This window comes from Pithys albifrons, chromosome 29, assembly GCF_047495875.1.
Source record: "Pithys albifrons albifrons isolate INPA30051 chromosome 29, PitAlb_v1, whole genome shotgun sequence".
In the NCBI taxonomy this organism is placed as follows: Eukaryota; Metazoa; Chordata; class Aves; order Passeriformes; family Thamnophilidae; genus Pithys; species Pithys albifrons.
In genome coordinates, this window is record NC_092486.1 from 2,018,328 (window position 1) to 2,039,164 (window position 20,837).

Below are 20,837 nucleotides of genomic sequence, written 5' to 3' on the forward strand. Positions count from 1 at the left end.
CTCCAAGATCATCAAGTCCAGCCCTGGGGCCATCTCCAGTCCCTTTACCAGATCATGGCACTCAGTGCCACGGCCAAGCTCAGGTTCAAACCCTCCAGGGATGGGGAATCCACCCCCTCTCTGGGCAGCCCATTCCAATCCCTGAGCACTCTCTCTGCAAAGAATTTCTTTCTGCTCTCCAACTTCAATTTCCCCTGGCAGAGCTTGAGCCCATCGTGCCCCCTTGTCCTATTGCTGAGTGCCTGGGAGAAGAGACCAACCCCCACCTGGCCACAACTTCCCTTCAGGGACTTCCAGACAGTGCTGAGGTCACCTCTGAGCCTCCTCTTCTCCAGGCTGAACACCCCCAGCTCCCTCAGCCTCTCCCCACAGCACTTGTGCTCCAGTCCCTTCTCCAGCCTCGTTGCTCTTCTCACTTGGGTTGGAAGAGACCTGTGAGATCATCAAGTCCAACCCTTGATCCAACCCCACTGGGATCACCAAGTGCCCTGGGCTGGTGATCACAATGGGGTTGGATCAAGACATGGTGGATTCTCGCAGTGGGGTTGGATCAAGATATGGTGGATTCTCCCTCAGTGCCACATCCACAGAATCCTAGAATGCATTGGGTTGGAAAAGCCCTCTGAGATCATCAAGTCCAACCCTTGATCCAACCCCACTGGGATCACTCTGGCACTCTGTGCCCTGGGCTGGTGATCACAGTGGAGTTGGATCAAGACGTGCTGGATTCTCCCTCAGTGCCACATCCACAGAATCACAGAATGGATTGGGTTGGAAAGCTCTCCGAGACCATCAAGTCCATCCCTTGGTCCAACTCCAGTCCCTTTACCAGATCATGGCACTCAGTGCCACGGCCAAGCTCAGTTTCAAACCCTCCAGGGATGGGGAATCTACCCCCTCTCTGGGCAGAGGTCTCTGCTTTGCCAAATGCTGTTCTAAACCACCTGCCCCGAGTCACAGCTCGTTGTTCTCCCCAGGAAATGTCTCTGTATCCCACCCTGACCATCCCCACCTTCCAAGGACCACGGGGCCTTCTCCTCAGCTCTGCCCTGCCCATCTCCCCCCAAATTCTGGGCTCAGCCTGGCTGGGAAGGACCATCCAAGGTGACACACAACACCCACCACGTGGAGACAGAAATGCACCTCCTGAAACAACATCATTTTGTCTTTATTAGGAGCTCCCATGGTCATGTAACACAGAGTTGTTGGGGAACAGAACACAAGACTTGGGGGTGGGGTGGGGTGGGGTGGGGTGGGGGGTCTTTGCCATTGAGACAATGGTCAAATAGCAGAAATTCTCTTTGTCTACACACATGATCAGCTTTAGCACTTACAGCTCCTCCACTCATGGTTCACAATCACAAATCCAAGGGTTAAATCCAGCTAGTATGAAATCCTACCTTTTTTTTATTTATTTTGTTTGTTTTTTAGTTTTATTTTTAGAGCTTCAAGTCACTGCGGTTAATTAATTAATTAATTAAGTCATTGTCTTCTTTTTTTTTTTCTTTAAGCATTTACATATGACATTCATCAAACAGACACAAAGCAGACGAGCTGTCACAGGAAAAAAAACATGCTTACATAGCCTGCAAAAATCTCTTTTTTTTTTTTGTCTTTTTTTTTGTGTGGTTTCCTTTCCTTTTGAAGGTCAAATCAAAACTAAACTGTCATCATGAGTCAGTGAAGGAAAAAAAAAAACCAACAAAAGGAAGACTCAAGTGAATACTGAAGAGCCGCAAGTGTTTCGTAGAATTGAAATTCTTCTCTTGTTTTCTCCCCAACTCCTTCAAATTGAGTTTAACATACAGGTGATAAAAAGAAAATTAAAAAAAAAAATAGCTGCAATATATATTAAAGTTCACGGATTACTTAACAAACAAAGTGCAAAAAAAAAACCTCTTTATGCAAAACTAAAAAGACCCAAGAGTTGAACCTAAATGCAAAATGGCAAAGTTTTTCTTAACTTTTGTGTTCAAAGGGGCCTAAAGGAATCAGGTGGTGCAGCTGGGAGGGTTTGGGTACCAGATCCTTTCCAGATCCCAGCACTGATACCTCAGAACAACAAACTTGCTGTTTGTTTCTCAAACCCCTTCATATAGAGCTTTTTTTTTTTTTTTGTCCCAAAAGAACCTGTAAACACCATTTAAGAAAACACTCACAGCTATGGAAAATAAACCAAACAATGTCAGGTGGCAAAGCACAAAGAGAGAAAGCAGAAGATGCAGCCAAGTGCCAGGGCGGGCAGAGAGTGGAGGTAACGTGGGTGGCAAAGCTCCCTGTGCTCAGAGCCAAGTGCTTGGGAATGGCCAACCCTCCAGCTGAGGAGGAGTGGGAGTCTGAAATCATGTCCTGGAAACAAGAAGCCTCCAGTCCCAGGGCTGAAAGACCTTCAGTGCCATTCAGAGAGGGTTCAATGCCCACATGCCCTGCCTGCCCCAAAAGCTGGGGCTCCTCCAGTCATTGAAGGACCACTGATGGTTTCCCAGACCCCAGGAATCTGAGGAAGGGTGGGGAAGGGCCAGGCCTTCCCCTGGATATGTGCCCAGATTCCTGCAGGAATGCCAGGCTGGGACACTCCCCCCATGCCCAGGGGATTCTCAGCTGTGCCCACTGAGCTGCTCCAGGACTCCCAGTGCCAACAGCTGGGCCTCTGGGCCACGACTGGAATGGCCACAGATGCTCAGGAAACACTCCCTGACCACTGATAACTCTCCCAAAGCTTAAAATAACCTCTCCCCATGGCCAGGGAGGGGTTTCTGCTCCAGGAACTCTTCAGCCACTGAATGTTGCTCCTTGCCCACATCCCCCTTCTTGGGATCCAGGAACAAAACACAAACTTAACTACTAAAAACCTCTCAAGATGCTCCATCCCAGCAACTCAGGGGTTGTCCAGCTCCTCTGTTTGCACCAGCTCAAGGCCTGGTGGGCTGAGGTGAAGATCAGAGCTCATGGACCTGCTCCATCACCTACTGCAGCTCCGTGGTGATGACTGGAATGATGCAACCAAGGGACACCTGGAGGGCCAGGGTGGCAGTGGCAGTGACACTGGCAGGAGTCTGGGACTTGGATGAGGTTTGGGAAGAACAGGGACGTTATTCCCAGTTCTCAGATAAGGCTTTGTAAACACAATGATACAAATATATCAAAAACACACACACACAAACATTAAAAAAAAAACCCCAGAAAAGCGACCTCGAGGACTGAAGTTGCAGCAAAATCCAGAAGGAAAAGAAATCAAGGAAACAAAGGAAGCCAAGAGAACTCAAGTCCCCCAGGACTGTGGCTCACCCAGTGGCTGGGGGGGATGTTCTCTGGGAATTCCTGGCTCCTGTTCCTCTCTCCTGGCAGCAACAGCTCTCAGGGAGCTCAGAGGTGGTGCTGGGGAACAGCTGGGCACAGCCTGGGCTTTGTGTGCCTAACTCTCCTGCTGGAGCACAGAACCCTACAGAATATCCAGTTTAAAACCCTTGAACTACTCTTCTGCTTGACATTTAAAAAAAAAAAAAGCTTTTTTTACATTTATTATTTATTTATTACTCTTTTTTGTGTGTGTGTGTGTTTGTCTTAAAGGCAGCTCCCGGGAAATTCACTTTATCCTTCCTTTATTAAAAGAAAGATGCTGAATGGGACAGAGGCCACATATCTCAAATACCCTCTTTACATTTACTCTTGCATGTCAGAGGTGCCAAAACAGGGTTTTTTTTTTCTTTAAATGTGTAAGGGGGAAAGTGAGAGGGGTTGGTGAGGATGAGGAGGGACCTGGGGGGGCTGAAAGAGGCGCTTTTGCTTCAGCCCCTCCCGCTGTTGCCCGCAGTAACTGTCACAGGCTCTAAAAGAATCAAGGAGGGTCTCCAGGGTGCCCTGGCCCCCTGGTTTGCCTGGTGGGCACAGGAGGGGAGGGTCCTTAGCCCAAGCTGGTGATGTTGGCACGGCCCCCCGGCGGTGCCACGATGCGCTGGGTCGTGCGGCGCGGGATGTTGTCGTCGATCTGTGCCCCTGGGGGAGAGACAGAGACAGAGACAGAGAGGGGAGTCACCAACTCTGGGAGGGCTCAAAACCCCTGGGGATGTGGCACCTGGGGGCATGGTGTGGTCCTGGGTTATGGTTGGACTTGTTGAGCTTAGATGGCTTTTTTATGGTTGTGTGGCATTTGGAGGAAAAGCTTTTACTGGTCCCCAGTGCCCAAACTCTGCTGGATTGAAAACATCTCATCCCTGAACTCCTGAACTTCCCAGCCCTGCTCAGGGAAGAGTTGGCTCAATGCTCTGCCCTTCTTCTCCCTTTGATTGTGCCCTTCTGGCACTGGAGCAGCAGCTGAGCAATCCAAGCTGCCCCATCTGGGCTGGTCCCAGCTGGCAAAGCTCTGCTCGAGTTGGTGCCATCTTAAAAACAGATGTTGCCAAGCTCTTCAAAATAGAAAATTCTCACTTTTAAACACGAGGGCATGGAGTGACAGTGGCCTTAAGCTGAAGGAGGGCAGGGTTAGGTGGCATATCGGGAAGAAATTCCTTCCTGTGAGTGTGGTGAAGGGCTGGGATGGAATTCCCAGAGAAGCTGTGGCTGCCCCATCCCTGGGAGTGTCCAAGGCCAGGCTGGAGCCCCCTGGGACAGTGGGAGGTGTCCCTGCCCAGGGCAGGGGTGGTACTGGGTGACCTTCAAGGTCCCTCCATCCCAGCCCATTCCAGGGCTCCTGCCCATCCCTGGCAGCTCCAGCTCCATCCCACCAGCAGCTCTGGGGGTCTCAGCCCCTCCTCAGCTCCAGCCCAGAGGCAGTTGAAAGACTTGGGGTTCAACTGGCACTGGGATGGATTTCAACTGGCAGGGAGTGGGGTGAGGTGGGATATTGGGAAGGGATTGTTGGCTGGGAGGGTGGGGAGAGGCTGGGATGGAATTCCCAGAGAAGCTGTGGCTGCCCCATCTCTGGGAGTGTCCAAGGTCAGGTTGGACCAACCTGGGACAGTGGGAGGTGTCCCTGCCCAGGGCAGGGGTGGCACTGGATGGGCTTTAAGGTCCCTTCCAACTCAAACCATGATGTGCCCTCTCCAGACATCCAGCTGAGGACTGAGCCCAGCACAGGCTGGGGTGCTCAGCATTCATGCCATGGCATGAGAAGGAGCAGGACTCCATGGCATGAGAAGGAGCAGGACTCCATGGCATGAGAAGGAGTGGGACTCTATGGCATGAGAAGGAGCGGGACTCTATGGCATGAGAGGGACTCCATGGCATGAGAAGGAGCAGAACCCCATGGCATGAGAAGGAGCAGGACTCTATGGCATGAGAAGGAGCAGGACTCCATGGCAGCTCCTGCTCTGCTCTTCTTCCTCCCTGAAGGGACAACACCTCCCACCCAACCCCCCCCAGCCTCCCCCGATGCCTCCCTACTGCAGCAGCACCAACTCCACATGCCCCAGCCCCGTTTCCCAGCAGTGCCCCGGTGCCCAGTGCCATACCAGACAAGCTGAAGCCAGATTGGTGCAGGTTCCTCACGGGCGGTGCCTGCTGCTTGGCAGGAGAGGTCTTGGCCGACGACGCCGGCGTGACCGTCTTGGGCGTCACCGACACTTCGCACACGGGGCCGTCGTAGAGCCCGCGGGGGACACCCCTGAGCTCGGCCAGCTGTGGAGACAGAGCGGGGCACAGCCCTCAGGGCAGGGCACAGCCCTTGGGGCACGGCACAGTCCTTGGGGCACGGCACAGCCCTCAGGGCACAGCCCTCAGGGCACAGCCCTCGGGGCAGGGCACAGCCCTCAGGGCACAGCCCTCAGGGCACGGATCAGCCCTCAGGGCAGGGCACAGCCCTTGGGGCACAGCCCTTGGGGGCACAGCCCTTGGGGCATGGCACAGCCCTCAGGGCCCTGCCCTCAGGGCCCAGCACAGCCCTCAGGGCCCAGCACAGCCCTCAGGGCCCGGCACAGCCCTCAGGGCACAGCACAGCCCTTGGGGCACGGCACAGCCCTTGGGGCACGGCACAGCTCTCAGGGCACAGCACAGCCCTTGGGGCACAGCCCTCAGGGCACAGCACAGCCCTCAGGGCACAGCACAGCCCTTGGGGCACAGCCCTCAGGGGACAGCACAGCCCTCAGGGCACAGCACAGCCCTTGGGGCACAGCTCTCAGGGCACAGCACAGCCCTTGGGGCACAGCCCTCAGGGCACAGCACAGCCCTCAGGGCACAGCACAGCCCTTGGGGCACAGCCCTCAGGGCACAGCACAGCCCTTGGGGCACAGCCCTCAGGGCACAGCACAGCCCTCAGGGCACAGCACAGCCCTTGGGGCACAGCCCTCAGGGCACAGCACAGCCCTTGGGGCACAGCCCTTGGGGCACAGCACAGCCCTCAGGGCACAGCACAGCCCTCGGGGCACAGCCCACAGCTGCCCAGATGGTGCTGAGCCAGTGCCAGGCATGGCAAGGCTGGTGGATGGGAAGGGGGTTTGGATGCTCAAGGAATCTGCTCCACTCTGACCCTGGGGCTGCTCCCTCTGGGCCAGTTCCAGGACACACCCATTGTGTATTTATCTATTTTATACCTGCACCTATTTCTTATGCAAAATGTGCACTCTAGCTATATTTGTTTTATATCTATCTCTCTCTCTCTATATATATATACATTTTATATCTGTATCTATTTTATATCCATATCTATTTTATATCTCTATATTTTATATCTGTACCTTTTTTAGATCTATATTTTATTCCCTGTACTTTATATCTGCATCTATTTTATATCCATACCTATTTTATATCTCTGTATTTTATATCTGTATCTATTTTATATCTGTATCTATTTTATATCTCTACCTATTTTATATCTCTATATCTATATCTATTTTATAACCATATTTAATTTTTATCTGTATCTATTTTATTTCTATCTCTATTTTATATCTGTATTTATCTTAGACCTGTATCTATTTTATATCTATATCTGTGTAAAACATGGACTGCCCAGGGATGCCAAGCACGACTGCCCAGGGATGCCAGGCTGGACTGCCCAGGGATGCCAGGCTGGACTGCCCAGGGGAACCAGGCTGGACTGCCCAGGGGAGCCAGGCAGGACTGCCCAGGGGAACCAGGCTGGACTGCCCAGGGGAACCAGGCTGGACTGCCCAGGGATGCCAGGCAGGACTGCCCAGGGGAGCCAGGCAGGACTGCCCAGGGGAACCAGGCTGGACTGCCCAGGGATGCCAGGCAGGACTGCCCTGGGGAGCCAGGCAGGACTGCCCAGGGGAACCAGGCTGGACTGCCCAGGGATGCCAGGCTGGACTGCCCAGGGGAGCCCAGGGATGTCAGGATGAACTGCCCAGGGATGCCAGGCAGGACTGCCCAGGGATGCCAGGCTGGACTGCCCAGGGGAGCCAGGCTGGATTGCCCAGGGATGCCAGGCTGGACTGCCCAGCGGAACCAGGCAGGAATTCCCAGGGATGCCAAGCTGGACTGCCCAGGACTGCCCAGGGATGCCAGGGATGCCAGGCAGGACTGCCCAGGGGAGCCAGGCTGGACTGCCCAGGGGAGCCCAGGAAAGCCAGGCTGGACTGCCCAGGGATGCCAAGCTGGACTGCCCAGGGATGTCAGGCTGGACTGCCCAGGGATGCCAAGCAGGACTGCCCATCACCAGCCCCAGAGCTTTAGATGGGATTAAATGCAATTATTCCAGCTGAGATGCCCAACTGGATTTAAAGGCCAGACTTGTATTTCTGTGGGAGAGCAGAACACAGCAGGAATAGTCCGGGATCTGCTCTCCACTCTGCTAATTTATGGGAGGTTGGAATTTTGGGGACTAAGAACAATCAAGGAAGGGTGACTTGCAAGGAATGGGAAGATCCCCCTTGGGCTGCAGAACCAACACAGCTCTGGCTCTGTCCAGGAGAGGGCAACACGTCAAACATCAGAGTCATTTCTGCTCAGAACTCAGATTTCACCTAGAAAGAAACCTCTCAAATTCTCAGCAGCTGATCTGGAGTTGAGCTCAGGCATCTCCCCTGTCAGACACATCAAAAGACTGACATGGGGGTATTTTACAGAATCACTTCCCAACAGCTTCAGCCTCTTCAAAATTGAAAATTCTCCCTTTTAAGCAGTCAGGGGGCTGTGCCTGTGACTCACCAGTCAGCAGACAAGAGCATCTGATCCCACCTGACAGAAGGGAAAGCAGCAGGGTGGATCTGAAGCAATAAATCAGAAGTCTAAATTGTTGCTGGAAGGTTTGATACAGAAATGCTATTGATAATTTCTCTTGGTCCCCCTGTGGCAGGTTATTTACATTTTATTTACATGTTATTTACATATTTACAAGCTGGAGGGATTCTGGGTACATGCTCTGTCTGGGTGCCCCAGGACAGAGAAGAATTAAAATATTATTTAAATATTATTACAAACTCAAATATTCATTTGCCAAGCCTAGCCCTGATGATGGTAATTAATATTATACTATTTTATTTTATTGACTGTTAATAAGAACAAAATTTGCACCAGATCCAAGCTCAACCCAAAGCACTTTCCTGCAATGACTCAGGTGAACAGCAAAACTCTGAGAAATTATGAAGATTAAGAGCTGGCTGGAGGGTCGGGCCCAGAGAGTGCTGGTGAACAGGGCTGTGTCCAGCTGGTCACCAGTGGTGTCCCCAGGGGTCTGTGTTGGGGCCAGTCCTGTTTAACATCTTTATTGATGGTTTAGATGAGGGGATTGAGTCCATCCTCAGCAAATTTGCTGCTGACACCAAATTGGGAGGGAGTGTCGAGCTGCTGGAGGGCAGGAGGGCTCTGCAGAGGGATCTGGAGAGACTTGAGGGATGGGCTGATTGCAATGGGATGGAGTTCACCAAGGCCAAGTGCAGGTCCTGCCCTTTGGCCACCCCAAGCCCGGCAGCGCTCCAGGCTGGGCACAGAGTGGCTGGAGAGCAGCCAGGCAGAGGGACCTGGGGGGACTGAGGGACAGGAAGCTCAACAGGAGCCACCAGTGTGCCCAGGTGGCCAAGAAGGCCAATGGGATCCTGGCCTGGATCCAAACTAGCGTGGCCAGCAGGCCCAGGGCAGTGACCCTTCCCCTGGACTCTGCCTTGGGGAGGCCACACCTTGAGTGTTGTGTTCAGTTCTGGGCCCCTCAGTTGAGGCAAGAGATTGAGGGGCTGGAGCGGGGCCAGAGAAGAGCAACGAGGCTGGAGAAGGGACTGGATGTGGCACTGAGTGTCCTCTGAAACACCTCCAGGGACAGAGAATCCACCATGTCTTGATCCAACCCCACTGGGATCACCAGCCCAGGGCACAGAGTGCCAGAGTGATCCCAGTGGGGTTGGATCAAGGGTTGGATTTGATGATCTCAGAGGTCTCTTCCGACCCAAGTGAGAAGAGCAACGAGGCTGGAGAAGGGACTGGAGCACAAGTGCTGTGGGGAGAGGCTGAGGGAGCTGGGGGTGTTCAGCCTGGAGAAGAGGAGGCTCAGAGGTGACCTCAGCACTGTCTGGAACTCCCTGAAGGGAAGTTGTGGCCAGGTGGGGGTTGGTCTCTTCTCCCAGGCACTCAGCAATAGGACAAGGGGGCACGATGGGCTCAAGCTCTGCCAGGGGAAATTGAAGTTGGAGAGCAGAAAGAAATTCTTTGCAGAGAGAGTGCTCAGGGATTGGAATGGGCTGCCCAGAGAGGGGGTGGATTCCCCATCCCTGGAGGGTTTGAACCTGAGCTTGGCCGTGGCACTGAGTGCCATGATCTGGTAAAGGGACTGGAGTTGGACCAAGGGTTGGACTCGATGATCTCAGAGGGCTTTTCCAACCCAACTGATTCTATGATTCTATGATTCTATTTCTTGAATTATGAAGGTTTCAGGCCTCGGGTACAGTGGTACCTCCTTGTACAGATGACAACAGTGAAAATGAATTAAAACTGAGAGAAAACTGCCAAGATAAGTAAAATAAAGAGAGATAAGAAAGGATTTAAGAGAAACAAGCGATGGGAATAAAACAGATAATTTCTCATGAAACAAAAAGTACATCTGGACAGTGAGTAACTTCCAATTAGAAGCTGTGATAAAGTTTATAGACACTGTTATAAACTTATGAAAACTGACCATGGGTGGGATTTAGAATATATATAAAATATATATATAAATATATAAAAATATATAATTATATATAAATAGAAAATAAATAAATATTTATATTTATATTTATATATAATTATATATATTTATAGGCTTCCTGGGAGCATTGTTTTGGTACATCCAGAACAACAACATCAACAATGTTTTCTTGCTGCTGCTGCTGCTACTTCACATTTTGTTTTAGTTCAGGGAAGTAGGAACATTTTATTGTTACTCTCTTTCTTTTGCTTTGCTGAGTGTCTTTTGAGGTGCTTTATGAATTTAAAGTAATGAAATCTGGTTTTGGTGGGAGGCAGAAAATTGTTGTTATACCTAATTTGTGTAAGTGTGTGTTACATTGTAGTTTGCTTTTCAGTTTCTCCTTTCTGTATAAATATATAAACTTGTTTTGAGGTTCTAGGTTTTTTTTCCTTTCTCCCTTTTCTCAGCAGGGGGAGGGAGACTTTGACCTGAGATCAGCTCAGTTGGTTAAACTTGGCTGTAATAATGCCCAAGGTCAGGGGTTCAATCCCCTGTGTGGGCCATTGACTGATGAGTTGGACTCGATGATCCTTGGGGGTCCTTCCAACTCAGAATAGTCTGGAATTCTGAGAAGGAAGGGAGAGAGAGAAGGTTGGGAGTCCTGAATATCTTTATGGAGGGAAGAGAAGGAGGGGACAGAGAGAAGGTTGTGAGTCCTGAATATCTTCATAGAGGGAAGAGGAGGGGACAGAGAGAAGGTTGTGAGTCCTGAATATCTTCATAGAGGGAGAGAAGGAAGGGAGGGAGAGAAGGTTGTGAGTCCTGAATATCTTCATGGGGGAAAGAGAAGGAGGGGAGGAAGGGAGGGAGGGAGGGAGGGAGGGAGGGAGGGAGGGAGGGAGGGAGGGAGGGAGGGAGGGAGAGAAGGTTGTGAGTCCTGAATATCTTCATGGGAGGAACAGACCCTGAGATCAGCTCAGTTGGTTAAATTTGGCTGTAATAATGCCCAAGGTCAGGGGTTCAATCCCCTGTGTGGGCCATTGACTGAACAGTTGGACTCGATGATCCTTCTGGGTCCTTCCAACTCAGAACAGTCTGGGATTCTGAGAAGGAAGGGAGGGAGAGAAGGTTGTGAGTCCTGAATATCTTCGTGGGAGGAAGAGAAGGAGGGGATTGAGAGAAGGTTGTGAGTCCTGAATATCTTCATGGGGGGAAGAGAACGAAGGGAGGGAGAGAAGGTTGTGAGTCCTGAATATCTTCATAGAGGGAAGAGAACGAAGGGAGGGAGAGAAGGTTGTGAGTCCTGAATATCTTCATGGGAGGAAGAGAAGGAGGGGAGGGAGGGAGAGAAGGTTGTGAGTCCTGAATATCTTTGCTGGGGGAAGACAAGGAGGGGAGGGACGGAGAGAAGGTTGTGAGTCCGGAATATCTTTATGGGAGGAAGAGGCCCTGAGATCAGCTCAGTTGGTTAAATTTGGTTGCAATAATGCCCAAGGTCAGGGGTTCAATCCTCTCTGTGGGCCACTGACTGAAGAGTTGGACTTAATGATCCTTGGGGGTCCTTCCAACTCAAAATAGTCTGGGATTCTGAGAAGGAAGGGAGGGAGAGAAGGTTGGGAGTCCTGAATATCTTCATGGGAGGAAGAGACCCTGAGATCAGCTCAGTTGGTTAAAATTTGGCTGTAACAATGCCAAGGTCAGGGGTTCAATCCCCTGTGTGGGTCATTGACTGAAGAGTTGGACGATGATCCTTGGGGGTCCTTCCAGCTCAGAATAGTCTGTGAGTCTGTATTGGGCAGTTGGCATTTTGCCAGCTGGGGGAGAACATGGGCAAAATGCCAACTGCCCAATCCAGAGTCACAGAATCCCAGACTATTCTGAGTTGGATGGGACTCAATTCAGAATAGTCCAACTGCCCAATACAGGTGACAAAACTGCAAGAGCACAAGATGTGGCTGCTGCCCAGGGCACACCCCCTGGTGCAGGGACGGCGTGTTTTGCATCCCCCCGAGCCCCCAGGGGTGGGCAGAGGGCACAGATGTGCCACCCACCATGGGCACTCACCCTGCTGCGGGCTTTGATGCGCTTGTACACGAAGTCTGGGAAGGGTTTCCTGGGGATGTAGCGCCCGGAGCCCTCGGTGACGTGCAGGTTCCCGTCCTCCAGCACGATCTTGCCCTGGCTGATCACCACCAGGGGGGACCCACGGCACTCCATGCCCTCGAAGATGTTGTACTCCAGGGACTGCAACACACAGAATCACAGATTGTGGCAGTTGTGCAAAAGCCTCATTTTCATTATTATGTCAAATATCTGTGCAAATCCTCAGAGAGTGCAGAAGATTCTGAACCAGTCACTAAAAGTATTTTATATTTTCTTTCTTAGAGCATATCAAAATTAGGAATGGTTTGCCTGCCTTTTTATACCAGTATATAGCTCTTGAAGAGAACCAAAACATCCCATGGAGGAATAGTTACCTTATCCACCCCTCACTGACAGAAGGAAAGGAGAAGCCACCCCAAGCCCTGCAGCGCTCCAGGCTGGGCACAGAGTGGCTGGAGAGCAGCCAGGCAGAGGGACCTGGGGGTCTGAGGGACAGGAAGCTCAACAGGAGCCACCAGTGTGCCCAGGTGGCCAAGAAGGCCAAGGGGATCCTGGCCTGGATCCAAACTAGCGTGGCCAGCAGGCCCAGGGCAGTGACCCTTCCCCTGGACTCTGCCTTGGGGAGGCCACACCTTGAGTGTTGTGTTCAGTTCTGGGCCCCTCAGTTGAGGCAAGAGATTGAGGGGCTGGAGCGGGGCCAGAGAAGAGCAACGAGGCTGGAGAAGGGACTGGATGTGGCACTGAGTGTCCTCTTAAACACCTCCAGGGGCAGAGAATCCACCATGTCTTGATCCAACCCCACTGTGATCACCAGCCCAGGGCACAGAGTGCCAGAGTGATCCCAGTGGGGTTGGATCAAGACATGGTGGATTCTCACTCAGTGCCACATCCAGTCTCACCTTAAACACCTCCAGGGATGGAGAATCCACCCCCTCTCTGGGCAGCCCATTCCAAGGCCTGACCACCCTCTCTGCAAAGAATTCCCTCCCAAGATCCAACCCAAACCTGCCCTGGCACAGCTTAAGGCCGTGCCCTCTTGTGTCATTGCTGGTTGTGTGGGAGAAGAGCCCAACCCCCCCTGGGTCCAACCTCCTGTCAGGGAGTTGTGGGGAGTGTTGAGGTCCCCCCTGAGCCTCCTCTTCTCCAGGCTGAACACCCCCAGCTCCCTCAGCCTCTCCCCACAGGGCTGGGGCTCCAGGCCCTTCTCCAAGTTTGGGTTGGAAGGGACCTCTTAAAGCCCACCCAGTGCCACCCCCTGCCCTGGGCAGAGACACCTCCCACCAGCCCAGAGTGCTCCAAGCCCTGTCCAGACTGGCCTTGGACACTTCCAGAGAAAAATCAGCTTCAAATGGGAGTATCTCAGAGTTAAAACACATTTAGGCACCTCTGTCTTGTGAACTGTGGGAGATTTAAGAGCCAAAAAGAGCTTTAGCAAAGCTGTGTATTAAAACCAGTGACAATTCTGAAAATCTGTATTTCAAATCAGTGTTTGGTTTGATGGGTGAGGGACCAGGACAATCTTGTTTTGCTCTAATGGGATTGCTCATCCTCCATTAACAGGATTGGAAACATTACACCAAGGAAAAAAGGCAAGTTTGAAAGGAATCACTGGAAATGTCCCACCCTTGGAGCTCCTGGAATGGGATTCACTGCAACCATGTTATTTGGGGACTTACTCTGGTGACCAGCTGGGTCAAATCCAGGTCTTTTTTACTGAGTTAATGATGGAGTTTGCCCTTGAAGTGTGTTATAAGTATGGGCAGGCCTGACTGCAGCTTTACAATGAGCCAGGGCAGTGGTTAAACCAAGCCTGAACCAGGGCCAGGCTGAAACTCTTGTGGTGGCAGAGGAGGAGGCTTGGTTAGGAGCTTATGGATTAGGCTGGTTCCAAGAACAACACCATCTCCCCCTCCAGCTCCCAGGGCTTTGTTGCCAGAGAGTGTCAAGAGCAGTGTGAATACTTGGAAAATGCCTGTAAGTTGCTTGAACATTAAAAAAAGTAACAATCCTGCAATGCCACATAATCCTTGGGGCTCCCTGTGCCACAGCACCAGCCTCGCTGTCAAAGGGCCTTTTGTTCCATCCCTGACCAGCCCAGGATGTCTGGACTCCAAAGGCATCACTTGTACCAGCTACTCCTCTAACAAAAAGCCTTGTGAGAGACACAAAAATGGAGAGTTATTAAGGTTGGAAAAGATCTCCAAGGTCACCGAGTCCAACCCCACCTTGTCCCCAGCCCAGAGCACTCAGTGCCACATCCAGCCCTTCCTTGGACACCTCCAGAGCTGGGGACTCCACCACCTCCTTGGGCAGCCCCTTCCAATGTTTAACAACCCTTTTCAGGTAGAAATTCCTCCTGATGTCCAAGTTGAGCCTCTGCAGATCCTGCAGGGGTGATGCCAGATACAAGAGGTGAGGCAGTAAGGGGGAGAAGAGTTGGATTTGTAACAAAAGAGCTGTGATTTCTCAGGGAGCCCTTCCTGCTCTTGGAAAGGAGAGCCCTTTATCCCCCATGCTGTTGGCACAGCCTTTGGCCAGAGCTGATCACCCAGTGCTGAGGCTCTCACATGTTGGCAGAGTTTTGGAGGATCTGCAGACAAAAGTGTTTCCAAATGGAGCTGGTTCTCCTTCAGTCTCACCCAGACCCACATAGAAACATAGAATGGTTGGGGTTGGAAAAGACCTCCAAGATCATCAAGTCCAACCCTTGATCCAACCCCACTGTGATCACCAGCCCAGGGCACTCCGTGATCACAGTGGGGTTGGATCAAGACGTGGTGGATTCTCACTCAGTGCCACATCCACAGAATGATAGAATGGATTGGGTTGGAAAAGCCCTCCCAGATCATCAAGTCCAACCCTTGGTCCAACTCCAGTCCCTTTACCAGATCATGGCACTCAGTGCCACGGCCAAGCTCAGTTTCAAACCCTCCAGGGATGGGGAATCCACCCCCTCTCTGGGCAGCCCATTCCAATCCCTGAGCACTCTCTCTGCAAAGAATTTCTTTCTGCTCTCCAACTTCAATTTCCCCTGGCAGAGCTTGAGCCCATCGTGCCCCCTTGTCCTATTGCTGAGTGCCTGGGAGAAGAGACCAACCCCCACCTGGCCACAACTTCCCTTCAGGCAGTTCCAGACAGTGCTGAGGTCACCTCTGAGCCTCCTCTTCTCCAGGCTGAACCCCCCCAGCTCCCTCAGCCTCTCCCCACAGCACTTGTGCTCCAGTCCCTTCTCCAGCCTCGTTGCTCTTCTCTGGACCCAGAGAGTCCAACCTGACCTGGTGCACTGGGGCATCTCCACAAAGGAGAAAATCTCTGACATCAAACCCACAGAGTCCAACCTGACTGAACTGGGGCATGTCCACAAAGGAGAAAATCTTTGACATCAAACCCACAGAATCAAACCTGACTGCACTGGGGCATCTCTGCAAAAGAGAAAATCTCTGACATCAAACCCAGAGAGCCAAACCTGACCTGACTGCACTGGGGCATCTCCACAAAGGAGAAAGTCTGTGACATCAAACCCACAGAGTCCAACCTGACTGCACTGAGGCATCTCCACAAAGGAGAAAGTCTGTGACATCAAACCCACAGAGTCCAACCTGACTGCACTGAGGCATCTCCACAAAGGAGAAAGGCTCTGAGTTCTGTGTTAGGACACCTGAAGAGCTCAAGCCACTTCCTAAAGAGAACAGCTGTTAAATAGCAATGGTTTTCCAGCACTCCATCCCACCAAGATACTTCCAGCTCTCTGAGCCATTCATGAGCACAAACCCAGGCTGAGACCACGAAATTTGGCACCTAAAAGCAGTGACTCCCTCCTCTAATCATTCCTCTCCAGACTGGAAGGAGTCTGGAAGCACCTCCAAGGTGATTGAAGTGCCCAGACCCCTGGAATTCCTCTGCGAGAAGTCTAAGCAGAGGCAGGATGAAGCCAGGCCATCTGTGACCAATTCTGACACTCAGTTAAGTCACAGGGAACTGAACCAAACCTTTAAAAAAACCCCAAACTGTTTCTTTGTGAATGTGCCCAGGGATCCAAGCGTGGAAGAAACTTTTGCTCCTTCAGCTCTGGAGTGAATGAAAGCATTCACATGGGGGAAAAAAAAAAGAACAAGGAGTTTTTTTCCAGGGAAACATTCCATAGGTTCATGGCCAGCAGGGAAACAAGTTGTCAACATGCAAACAGTGGCTGCTTTCTCTGAGCCAGGAGTCCAATGTCACGGGGAGACTCCCCCCAGCCCTTTGCACTGGGAATACTCTGCAGATTCCCACAGCCTGGGACAGCTTTGCCACTGCAGGATTCAGGTCAAGGTGTGGGACAGCAAGCAGGGCCTTTCAGTGCCACCACAAAGCTGCAGAAGAAGCAAGGGGAAGGTCTGGTCAGTTTGGGTGCTGCCTTGTAGCTCCCTGTGCCAATTAACATGGGGTTGATCACTTATAAAATCATTATTATGACTCCACAGATGGTGTAAATCCACTCAGGCCCTGGATCTGGGACAGATCTCCAGGAAAGGTGTCCATGAGCTCACAAAGCTTCACAGACCCCAACTAGAAAAGAGAGATTTTTTTTAGAAAAGGCAAAAATTCCCTTTCCCACTGCTATGAGGGCATAAACAACACACTGTCATAAGGGGCTTTTGGATATTTTAGAAGATTTAAAGAGCTTTCTGTGTGCTCAGATCCAAGTACCCAACACCCAGAGGGGGCAGACAAGTCTTTACTCTGGGGGCAAAGAGCCAGGTGGGGGTTGGTCTCTTCTCCCACACAACCAACAGTAGGACAAGAGGGGCTTAAGCTGTGCCAGGGCAGGTTTGGGTTGGATCTTAGGAGGGAATTCTTTGCAGAGAGGGTGGTCAGGCCTTGGAATGGGCTGCCCAGAGAGGGGGTGGATTCTCCATTCCTGGAGGTGTTTAAGGTGAGACTGGATGTGGCACTTGGTGCCCTGGGCTGGTGATCACAGTGGGGTTGGATTAAGGGTTGGGCTGGATGATCTCAGAGGTCTCTTCCAACCCAACTGATTCTATGATTCTCTGGTTCATAAGCAGTTCCACCTCCAGGGCAGGAGCTGGGCAGGTCCTTGGGAAAAGTCTGCTTGGAGCTGGGCATGTTTCCCTGCCTTGTCCCCACCCTCTGTGCTTTGCTGTTCTCCCAGGGCACCTAAGAAGAGGAGGATCAGGGGGGACCTCAACACTCTCCACAACTCTCTGACAGGAGGTTGGACCCAGGGGGTTTGGGCTCTTCTCCCACACAACCAGCAATGGCACAAGAGGGCACAGCCTTAAGCTGTGCCAGGGCAGGTTTGGGTTGGATCTTAGGAGGGAATTCTTTGCAGAGAGGGTGGTCAGGCCTTGGAATGGGCTGCCCAGAGAGGGGGTGGATTCTCCATCCCTGGAGGTTTTTAAGATGAGACTGGATGGGGCACTGAGAGAGAATCCACCATGTCTTGACCCAACCTCACTGTGATCACCAGCCCAGGGCACTCTGTGCCCTGGGCTGGTGATCACAGTGGGGTTGGATCAAGGGTTGGGTTTGATCATCCCAAAGGTCTCTTCCAACCCAACTGATTCTCTGATCTCTGGTTGTCCATGTGCTTCCAGCTTTGCCCTCATTCTGCTCACACAACTGTGAGACCACAGAGGGTGTGGGGCACAGAGAGGACAATCCCTGAGCTGCCACAAACTCCAGTTCTTGGCAGCACAGCCTGGCACTGAGGAAGAGGAGGAAAGGAGCAGGAGAGTGTAGGAAATATCCTTACTATGTTGTGGGTCTTGGCAGAGATTGTCTTGACACTGTCAGGGTCCCAGATGACGAGGTCGGCGTCGGAGCCCACGGCGATGCGACCCTTCCGTGGGTACAGGTTGAAGATTTTGGCTGCATTTGTGCTGGTCACAGCCACAAACTGGTTCTCATCCATCTTGCCAGTCACCTGGGGGAAGAGCAGAGGAGCCACTGCATGAGCAAGGTGAGGACCATTCCAAAAAAAAGGGGCAAAAACTCAAGTGGACAGACTGCAATGAGTATCTGGGGGAGATAATAACAAACCCCTGCAGCTCTTCCACCTCTAAATGTAGAGCTGAAACCCAAACCTGGGACATGTGTGACATACCACAGCCTTATCCCAGATGATGGACATCCTCTCTTCAGTGCCATTGGTTCCTTCAGGGATCAGGGTGAAGTTGTCCTTCCCAACAGCCTTCTGAGCAGTGTTGAAGGTGCAGTGGGCACTGCCAGTCACTTGGAGGTCTCCACTGGGAAAGACAACAGGTATTTAAGGTGTTTTTATTATCACAGGTTTCCTCCTGAAGGTAAAACAGCTCTGTGCTTGCTGGCAAAAACAGTCTTTATGACCCTCTTCATAGAATCACAGAATGGACTGGGTTGGAAAAGACCTCAGAGATCATCAAGTCCAACCCTTGATCCAACCCCACTGTGATCACCAGCCCAGGGCACGGAGTGCCCTGGGCTGGTGATCACAGTGGGGTTGGATCAAGACATGATGGATTCTCACAGTGGGGTTGGATCAAGACGTGGTGGATTCTCACTCAGTGCCACATCCACAGAATCACAGAATGGGTTGGGTTGGAAAAGCCCCCCGAAATCATCAAGTCCAACCCTTGGTCCAACTCCAGGCCCTTTACCAGATCATGGCACTCAGTGCCACGGCCAAGCTCAGGTTGAAACCCTCCAGGGATGGGGAATCCACCCCCTCTCTGGGCAGCCCATTCCAATCCCTGAGCACTCTCTCTGCAAAGAATTTCTTTCTGCTCTCCAACTTCAATTTCCCCTGGCAGAGCTTGAGCCCATCGTGCCCCCTTGTCCTATTGCTGAGTGCCTGGGAGAAGAGACCAACCCCCACCTGGCCACAACTTCCCTTCAGGCAGTTCCAGACAGTGCTGAGGTCACCTCTGAGCCTCCTCTTCTCCAGGCTGAACACCCCCAGCTCCCTCAGCCTCTCCCCACAGCACTTGTGCTCCAGTCCCTTCTCCAGCCTCATTGCTCTTCTCAGTTGGTTTGGAAGAGACCTCTGAGATCATCAAATCCAACCCTTGATCCAACCCCACTGTGATCACCAGTGCCCTGGGCTGGTGATCACAGTAGCGTTGGATCAAGACATGTTGGATTCTCTGTCCCTGGAGGTGTTTAAGAGGACACTCAGTGCCACATCCAGTCCCTTCTCCAGCCTCGTTGCTCTTCTCAGTTGGGTTGGAAGAGACCTCTGAGATCATCAAGCCCAACCCTTGATCCAACCCCACTGGGATCACTCTGGCACTCCATGCCCTGGGCTGGTGATCACAGTGGGGTTGGATCAAGACATGGTGGATTCTCTGTCCCTGGAGGTGTTTCAGAGGACACTCAGTGCCACATCCAGTCCCTTCTCCAGCCTTGTTGCTCTTCTCTGGCCCCCCTCCAGCCCCTCTTGTCTCACAGTTGGATGAACACAGAGCTCTACTCACCAGGACAGCAGCGAGTTGAGAAAATCAGGAGTGGTTGGGTCAGGACTCAGTGGTGGGGATGTAACAAAAGCCGCTGCCTTTGCCCAGTTCTTGCTCCAGTAATGGGATCCATCAGTGCCCAGGCTGGCTGTGATGGGCTCTCCATACACCACAGTGCCTACAGGACAGGGACACACACAATGGGCACCAAGCAATGGGCATCTCCAGCCTGGATCCAAAGCATCCTTCTGAGAAAGGCCAAGGTGGATAAGCTGTGCCACCATCACACACTGCCAGGTTGGAGGGAATAATAAAGATCCTGCTGCTGGTCAGAGCCTGGGGCAGCAAAATGGGCACAATCCCTTAATGGGGCTGGTATTGATTCATTGGGCTTGAAAGGGTTAAAGGTTCATCTTATTGCCTGTATTAATTGATTGATTGATTAATTAATTAATTATCTATCCTGGACCAAGAACATTATGGAAGAGGCTGAAGGGAGCTGTTAAGGGCATGAGGAGATTCAGTCTGATCTAGAGGACACATAGAAGAATGAAAAAATATTCCTGCAACACTTTTATAAATTAACAAAATTAATAAATTAATAAAAGACCTCTTAACAAGGCTGGGTTTCTGGGAGCAGGGTCTGTACATAAATTAATTAATTAATAAAAGACCTCTTAACAAGGTTGGGCTTCTGGGAGCAGGGTCTGTACATTAATTAATTAATTAATAAAAGACCTCTGATCAAGGCTTGGTTTCTGGGAGCAGGGTCTGTACATAATTAATAAAATTAAGAAAAGACCTCTTAACAAGGTTGGGCTTCTGGGAGCAGGGTCTGTACATAAATTAATTAATTAATAAAAGACCTCTTATTAAGGCTGGGTTTTTGGGAGCAGGGGCTGTACATAAATTAATAAATTAATTAAAGCCCTCTTAACAAGGCTGGGTTTCTGGGAGCAGGGTCTGTACATAAATTAATTAATTAATAAAAGACCTCTTATCAAGGCTGGGTTTCTGGGAGCAGATCTGTGCATAGATCAGGTGGGAGAAAACTCCTCTCAGGAAGGTTTGCTGTGGACTGAGAGAGCCCATCCCAGGGGAGATCCTGCTGTTCCTGGTTCCCAGATGCTGCTCAGGGAACTGAGTGATTCCCCCACAGTGGCACAACTGGGAAAGGAAACTGTGCCCGGTGCCCTCCCCAGCAGTGCCCCCTTCCTGCTCATCAACATTCCTGGAACCACAAGAAG

General features: G+C 51.5%; 1 protein-coding gene across 2 annotated transcripts in view; it reads right to left on the reverse strand.

The window, feature by feature from the left end:
- Positions 1 to 1,138: 1,138 nt before the first annotated feature.
- Positions 1,139 to 20,837, reverse strand: part of DPYSL2 (dihydropyrimidinase like 2) — an 89,085-nt gene continuing 69,386 nt past the window's right edge. For both annotated transcript variants that reach the window (XM_071579030.1, XM_071579031.1), the window contains exons 9-14: positions 19,612 to 19,768; positions 18,264 to 18,405; positions 17,913 to 18,083; positions 12,119 to 12,298; positions 5,451 to 5,616; positions 1,139 to 3,996 (exon numbers count right to left, since the gene is read on the reverse strand). In XM_071579030.1, the coding sequence (XP_071435131.1) occupies positions 3,905 to 3,996; positions 5,451 to 5,616; positions 12,119 to 12,298; positions 17,913 to 18,083; positions 18,264 to 18,405; positions 19,612 to 19,768 (908 nt within the window). In that variant the 3' untranslated portion in view covers positions 1,139 to 3,904. The remainder of the gene's footprint in view (positions 3,997 to 5,450; positions 5,617 to 12,118; positions 12,299 to 17,912; positions 18,084 to 18,263; positions 18,406 to 19,611; positions 19,769 to 20,837) is intronic.